This window comes from Apium graveolens, chromosome 9 (assembly GCF_009905375.1).
Source record: "Apium graveolens cultivar Ventura chromosome 9, ASM990537v1, whole genome shotgun sequence".
NCBI lineage: Eukaryota > Viridiplantae > Streptophyta > Magnoliopsida > Apiales > Apiaceae > Apium > Apium graveolens.
Window position 1 is genome coordinate 180,824,754 of NC_133655.1, and position 8,068 is coordinate 180,832,821.

The 8,068-nt window shown below is 34.5% G+C and overlaps 1 protein-coding gene and 1 non-coding gene across 2 annotated transcripts; both read left to right on the forward strand.

Moving 5' to 3' along the window:
• The first annotated feature begins 2,179 nt into the window (after nt 1-2,179).
• Nucleotides 2,180-2,286, forward strand: LOC141688406 (small nucleolar RNA R71). The gene has a single exon (XR_012561850.1). It is a non-coding gene; the product is annotated as a small nucleolar RNA R71 (small nucleolar RNA).
• Nucleotides 2,287-4,534: 2,248 nt separating this feature from the next.
• On the forward strand, nt 4,535-5,422 carry LOC141685766 (uncharacterized). Its single transcript, XM_074490849.1, has 2 exons — nt 4,535-4,957; nt 5,207-5,422. Exons 1-2 carry the CDS (start codon nt 4,535-4,537, stop codon nt 5,420-5,422), a joined length of 639 nt encoding a protein of 212 aa, XP_074346950.1.
• Nucleotides 5,423-8,068: the final 2,646 nt, after the last annotated feature.

The following is an 8,068-nucleotide window of genomic DNA, read 5'->3' on the forward strand; positions in this document are numbered from 1 at the left end:
GATATCAGTCCAATCCAGGTGAAGACCACTGGAAAGCAGTGAAAAACATCCTTAAGTACTTGCGAAGGACTCAGGACATTTTTCTTGTTTTTGGTGGTGAATCTGAGTTGAAAATAGAGGAGATGTCAATGTTGAGAGAGTTGACACACATAACAATGTAGCAGACCCACTCACAAAGCCACTTTCTCAGAGTCACTTTGATCGTCATAAAGACAAGATGGGTATTAGATACCAGAGTGATTGGCTTTAGTACAAGTGGGAGATTGAAAGAGATATGTCCTAAGTCCAATCATGTATGAGGATTTAGGAATAACTTTTATGTAATCTGTTTTGATTTCATTGATATTAATAAAAGACTTGTTTTGTTTTTATTGTGGGCTCTATCTATTTAAATGTTTAAATAAGATATACCACAGTTTAGAGTAGAGCTTTTTATGGATTGTGATGAGATCATAATAATGAGACCTAAAAGATGATAACTCAAAACTTAAATAGTTCCTGGTCGTAGGATTACTAACTGGTAATTAATAATCCGCAAAGATCGGTACATACTATGCTTGCTTCATTATGAAGGATGTTTGTTCTCATAGACATTTGTGTGGTGACACTATAGCTAGTATGTAGGTGCTTATTATAGAATAAGTTCACTGAACATGACTAACACCGCTGAAAAACTGATGGAGTTCACTCATGTGTCAGCAGTTGTTCACATAGTGATAGTTGTACAAGTATCCTTAGACTTGAGGTCATCATAGTCATCTTGTGTACACTGAACTATGCTTTGGTTTAGTTCTTAGTCTCGAGGGACAATTATAAGGGCTCTACTGGGTATAGGAATTTGTACACGAAGATAGTGTATGATCAATAAAGGATCTACCCCTTCCAGTATATGAAGAGAATGTTCAATGCTGATCCACTTATGTTAGTTCAGGAATCTCTGGCCAGAGTGAATGAAATTAGAAAGGAGTTTCTAATTTACATTAAATAGAACTAAGCATAGTGAATGGGAAAGCAAGTGATTAAATAAGATAGGCTTGACACAAGTTCCATGCCTTGTATTTAATCATGACATTGCAGGGTAGAAGGAATTAATTGTACGGTAACTACTCACTGAATAGGTTCTTGGTATTCTAAGCAGTGAATTCGTATTATCCGGATAGTCGCGATATGCTGAAAAGTATCCCTCACAATGTAGAATAAATATGATTAATTAATTAATCATATTTAATGAATTAAAGAATTTATATAAATAATGATAAAATAGTTTTATTATTATTTATTTCTACTACCAGCTTAATATTGAACCTTCAGGGTCACACGATAAAAGAGAATGATTTAATGGTGGAGAAATTAATTAATAATGGCTGATAATTATTTATTTATGAAATAAATAATTAATTGGCAAATTTAATAATTGATTAAATGAGATTTAATTGATTATAAATTAATTAAGAAAAAGTTCTTAATATTATTAATTAAGAATTTAATTTTTGGAAATTAAATCAAGTGAGAGAATTATTTCTAAAGAGTTTAGAAAAAGGATTAATAATTAAAAGGTGTTTTAATTATTAGTGAGAATAATAAAGGGTTAATAATAAAAATATTTTATGGGAAAGTTTTCAGCTGAAAATTTTGCCTATAAATATACTATTATAAACCCTCTTTTTGCCTCAACCCAAAAGATTTACAAAAGCCTAATTCTCTCCACCTCCTCCTCCTTCATTACATTGTTTTCTTGGTGGATACCGGTGGAGTGCTTCACACTTGAGGAGCAGCTGCTAAGGATCTCCGTTCATCATTTTTGAATCGCCATTAAAGACCTCCATATTTCCATTAACATAAAGGTTCTTAAGGTAAACATACTGAACTACAAATTAAATATTATTTTTCTCATTGATCCTGCGGAGGGTTTCGTTTTTTTTTAAGATTTAAATTTACGTTTTCGCTGCGTTTATGTGCTAAAAACCCTTCAGTATCCACTTGAAGAACTCCTGCTACCTTGCCCTGTGGAAATCTCTGAGTTGGATATTGATATTCATTAGCAGCCATCAGTTCAATTAGATCATAGGCTTCCTTATAGCTCTTTTCCCATTATGTTCCACCTGATGCTGCGTCGAGCATGGGTCTTGACTGTGCTCCCAAACCGTTATAGAAGTAATTAATGATCATCCAATCAGGCATTCCATGATGAGGACACTTCCTAAGCATCTCCTTGTAGCGCTCCCAATCTTCATACAAAGATTCTCCCATTTTCTGCGCAAATTGAGTAAGAGCATTCCTGATTGCAACTGTCTTTGCCATAGGGAAGAATTTTATGAGAAACTTTTGAGCAAGATCTTCCCAAGTAGTAATTGAACCAGCTGGTAAAGAGTGTAACCAGCTCTTAGCTTTGTCCCTCAAAGAGAATGGGAATAGTCTCAGCTTCACAGCATCTTCAGAAACACCGTTGAACTTGAAGGTGTCACAGATCTCATTCAACAATGTACCTATGCAACAAGTATACGCGTTCACAAGTAGTATAAGATATAAATTAGATTGTTCCCACAGAGACTGGTTTAGGTTAAGTTCAATTTATGTACCTATGCAACAATGTATGGTTATCACTCAATGCTAAGACAAGTAACAAATTGGGGTTGTTTACAACTAAGAATTAAACTAACAATTATAACTAAGAGAGTAAAGAGGGTTGTATATTATATGAGACAAATATGGGATTCTAACTTTATTAAATACTTCATTCAATAGACTTTTTGTTCTTAACCTTAGCATGTAATGGTGATGACACTAATCAGATAACACGAAACTGCTAATCGCCAACTTTCGTTGCACGAATAACATACTACCAGACATTCACAAAAAAGATAGAAGCTGAATAGACACCAATTATATTGAGACCCTATATGTCTATAAAATTTGACAACATAACGGTTTAAAGCACAAGTTATCTATCATGATTACACAGGGAAAGTAAGATGGGTAAAATTACCTACGAATCATGTATAACAAATACATGAACCTATGCTAGTATGGCAAGTTCTAAATCTCTATATTCACTGTCGCTTCAATAGAGATTAACACGCTATCTTATATGTTAGCTACGCATATAAGACGAATAAGCACAACCAATACTAGGATATAAATTAATCACCATACACCAAGATATTGAAACAAATTGACTAAAGAAATCCATAAGTAAATCCGTTAGAACCCCACGATAACGATTAGTTCATAACCGAACTCATTGTCACCATGGGTTCCAATGAAAGCATGATAATAAACAATATAAGATTATTAGGTTTCAAAGACAAATCGAAAACAAGCATCCAAGTATCAACTATATTGAAGAAAATAAGAGTCGTCTTCTCCGTAGCCTTCTCGTGCTCTCTAGGTCTTCATATTGCTCTCCCAGGCCTCCTTGTTATAAACGTCTTTTTATGGGTATATATAGGCTCCGGGATGACCAGGACTCTCAAAATCTTCAATTTCGACTAAAATCAGGATTCTGGAGCAGAAACCGGGCGTGGCCGCGCGGCCTTCGGGTGCGGCCGTGCTGAAATAGTGCTTCAGTGGCGCGGGCGCGCTGCCTTCTGGCGCGGCCGCACTGACATTCTGGAATTTTTCTGACAAATCTTATTTTGGCCATATCTTGAGTTCTGCTCGTCATAATTAGGCGATTCAACTGCCCACGCGAAGCTAACAAGATTCTCTACAACTTGAGAATGACATTGGCTTCCAATTATGATCTATTTTTAGCATATTTCCTTGAAAAACTCTTTTCTTCATATAACTGATGCCAGAAATGCAATAACACAAAAACACATCAAAAATACCAACAACTTGAGTCCAAAACACCAACTTAAGCCTGAAATGAAGCGTTCCAAGTAGATATAAAATCCACTTATCAGTGTCATATATAAAAGTAAACTTTTTCAACTTTTTCTTTTCATTTATTTAAATTCCAGTCTTTACAGCATATATCTTCACTTTATTATTTTACAGTTTTTCATATTTTCAATTCTGTTTAATTTAAAATAGTGTATCATCACTAACATTTCAAAATTTAAAATCATTTCAACTGATTGTGTAAATTTTGAATCATTTAAATTTCTTGTTTTAATATTAGTCAAATTATTTTCTTTCTATTATCTATCGTTTAAATTTCTTGTTTTAATACCAGAAAAATTGTTTCATTCCCTATTATCAATTATTTAATAAATTGTTAAAAAGAATTATTTGTTTTTTTATCAAAAAAATGGCACCAAAAAGAAAGACTAGGATTGAAACCTCTAACAGCAATTGTGAGGGACAGAATAATGATACTATGAACCAAATATTCCATCTGATGCAAGAACAGATGGTAATGATGCAGCAGATGGAGCAACAATAATAACAGATTCAACAACAGATATTACAACAGCCACCTCATCCTGAACCAGTTGTGCCTGATGTTACCTTTAAGTAGTTTCAGTCAGTTACACCTCCAGAGTTTGAGGGTACAACGGATCCTACAAAAGCTAGGACTTGGTTGAAAGAAATGGAGAAAGCGGTTGTGCATATGAAAGTTGAAGAGGACCAGAAAACTGATTTTTCTAGCTATTTCTTGAAAGGAGAGGCGAATTATTGGTGGGAATCCAGGAGAGCTTTAGAAAGGGAAGATATTGTAACTTGGGATAGGTTTACGGAACTATTTTTGGAAAAGTACTTTCCTCGTTATATGAAAAACCAGGTGGAAATCAAGTTCTTGGAATTGAAGCAAGGGAATATGTATGTGACAGAATACGAAGCCAAGTTTACTAAGTTGGCTAGTTTTGTTCCGGAGCTGGTTGATACTGAAGAAAAATGGGTTAAGAGATTCCAGCAGGGATTACAGCAATGGATTCGTAGCAGAGTGGCAGTTTTTGAATTGACGATTTATACCACCGTTGTTCAGAAAACCATGATTATTAAAGGGACAAATGTAATGTCCCAAAAGGAAAAGGGACAAGGAAGTTTTCAGAACCATTCCAACTGGAAGCCGGGATTTCAAGCCCGGACAAATATGAATTTTAAAAGGATAGGGCAAGGCAACCAGAGAGCAGGTTATCATTTCCAAGCTCCCAACCAGCAGGAAATAATCAGACCCCCACTTCCATACTGCAAAACATGTGGTCGGAAACATACGGGCATCTGTATTAAGGCAAATGTGACATGCTTTAGATGCAAACAGAAAGGGCACTACTCCAACGAATGTCCATCAGGAAGAACAAAGGTTATTTGTTTCCAGTGTGGGAAGAAAGGACATGTTGTTAGGGATGGTAGAGGACCAACTATGGCAGCTAGTATTCCGAAAGTATTGGCATTACCTTCGCCACCACAGTATAATCAGCCTAGAGCGAGAACTTTTAATATGACAATAAAAAAGTTGTGCAGAATTCTAGTGTGATTGCAGATACGCTTTCTGTGAATTCAGTAGATACAAAAGTATTGATTGATTCTGGAGCCACGCATTTTTTTATTTCTGAAGAATTTATTGATAAGATTAGTTTCAAAGGTTGGGCGAGACGTTAATTATAAAAATAGCGAATGACGACCAAGTTCTTGTAAATCGAGTATGTCCTGAGTGCGATATCGATATAGCCGGACATCAATTATCTGTGGACTTGATACCTTTCAAGTTAGGAGAGTTTGATGTTATTTTAGAAATGGATTGGTTAGCTTATCATAATGCTCAGATCGATTGTGCGAATAAGAAAGTGAAATTGCGAACTGTGGAAAATCTAACGGTAATGTTTAGAGGTGAAAAATAGCGAAGAAAATTTCTGACAATGATGCAGACTAAACGATTGTTACGATAAGGATATAAAGTTTATATAGCTTATGTGTTGGATACTGAAAAAGTGAGTCCAAAGATAAAAGATATCCCAGTTGTGTGTGAATTTCCTGACATTTTTCAGATGAACTTCCAGGATTACCGTCGGCCCGAGAAATCGAGTTTACTATCGACTTAGCTCCAGGTACGGAACCAGTTTCGAAAGCTCCGTATCGGATGGAACCAGTTGAGATGAAGGAATTATCAATGCAATTACAAGATCTTCTGGACAGAGGAATTATAAGACCTAGCGTATCCCCATGGGGTGTACCGATATTATTTGTGAAGAAGAAAGACAGCAGCATGCGACTATGTATCGATTATCGTGAATTGAATAAGCTGACTATCAAGAATAAGTATCCTTTATCACGGATCGACGATTTGTTTGATCAGTTAAAAGGAGCCGCATGGTTTTCCAAGATAGACTTAAGATAGGGATACCATCAATTGAAGATCAAGGCTGAAGATATTCCTAAGACTGCTTTTCGTACCAAATATGGACATTAAAAATTTCTTATAATGGCATTTAATTTGACTAACGCACCAGCTTCATTCATGGATTTAATGAACATGATATTCAAGAGGTACTTGGATAAATTTATGATTGTATTTATTGATGACATCTTGATTTAATCGAAGACTGAGGAAGAACATCCGAGCATCTGAGGATTGCTTTGGAAATTCTAAGAAAGGAACAGTTGTATATGAAGTTCTTGAAATGTGAATTTTGGTTAAAAGAAGTACAATTTATGGGCCATATCACCAGCATGGAAAGAATCAAAGTGGATCCAACAAAGATTGAAGTTGTATTGAATTGGGAAAGACTAAAGACACTGATAGAAGTCCGAAGTTTCTTAGAATTGGCAGGTTATTACAGAAGATTTGTCAAGGATTTTGCAAAGATAGTTACCCCACTAACCAAGTTAACTCGAAAGAGTGAAAAGTGCGTATGGGATGACAAATATGAAAGAAGTTTTCAAGAACTAAAAATTCGATTGGTGTTATCTTTACAGCGGAAAATGTGAAATTTACACGGATCATAAGAGTCTAAAGTATATCTTTACGTAAAAGGAACTTAACATGAAACAGCAATGATGGCTAGAGTTGATCAAGGACTATGATGTTTCAATTAGCTATCATCCAAGAAAAGCGAACATCGTTGCAGATGCGTTAAGCCAGAAAAAAAGATTGAATATGTTATCTTCTTCAGAAGAATTGGTCAAGGAATTTGAGAAATTGGAAATTGAAGTTCGTATTCCAAAAGAATCTACCAAAATGAACTATGCAATGACATTTTAGCCGAAATTGTTAGAGAAGATCAGAAGATGTCAAGAAGAAGTAATGAGTCAAGAGGACAACAATTTAACTGGAGAAGAAATCAAAAGTCAGAAAGATGATATAGGAATTCTACAATTCTCATCAAGAATCTGGATACCTAATGTACCAGAATTGAAAGAAGAAATATTACGAGACGCTCATAACTCAAGATATTCCATACATCTAGTGTAATATTCGGGATATCGCGTGTAATTATTTTTATCAATAAATGATTATTATATGATTATTATGTGAATTTTTGGTGAATTATCTGATGATTGATATTTATATTTACATGTTTATATGTGATAAGATATGAGTATGTTAATTTTAATATGTCCAGAATAAAATATTGATAATTGTTATATTTTTCTGGTAATTTTTGGATCATTATATGATTTTATAATGATTTACAAATTTATTAATTATTTTCTGAATAATTACAAACTATTTTCTAAAACCTGGAATCGTCCGACTTCAACCATTTTTAAGTTTTTACAACACGAAACTCTTCTGAAAACTCCTTCTTAACCTAGTCTGGTAATTCCAGACATTTTTCGTGTTTTGACTTTTTCGATCCGGATTACTATTTGGCCCGTACGCGTCCTGGCATACGATTTTCGATACAATAATCATTTCGATAAATCAACAAAACCCATATTCTTGAAACACGGGATAGTATTACATTATTTTCGTATAAAGTGTTTTATAAAAAGCCCAGTTTGGATAATTATCCAATACGGGTATCAAAACGGATCATTTTTGCAATTACTTAGCGGCTAAACAACTAATTTATCGATCTAAAATGATCCAACACGAACCAATATTCCACAAATATATATAGCCCTTTTATTATTTCATTTTAGTCGTATAATCATAACTTGTCAGTTACAACCAGTAAAA

Excerpts from the sequence above, each read along its gene's own strand:
- LOC141685766 (XM_074490849.1), top strand. The coding sequence starts at position 4,535 with ATGGAGAAAGCGGTTGTGCATATGAAAGTTGAAGAGGACCAGAAAACT. Across the intron at positions 4,958-5,206 it reads TGATTATTAAAGGGACAAAT|AAAGGGCACTACTCCAACGA; the intron begins GTAATGTCCCAA and ends AGATGCAAACAG.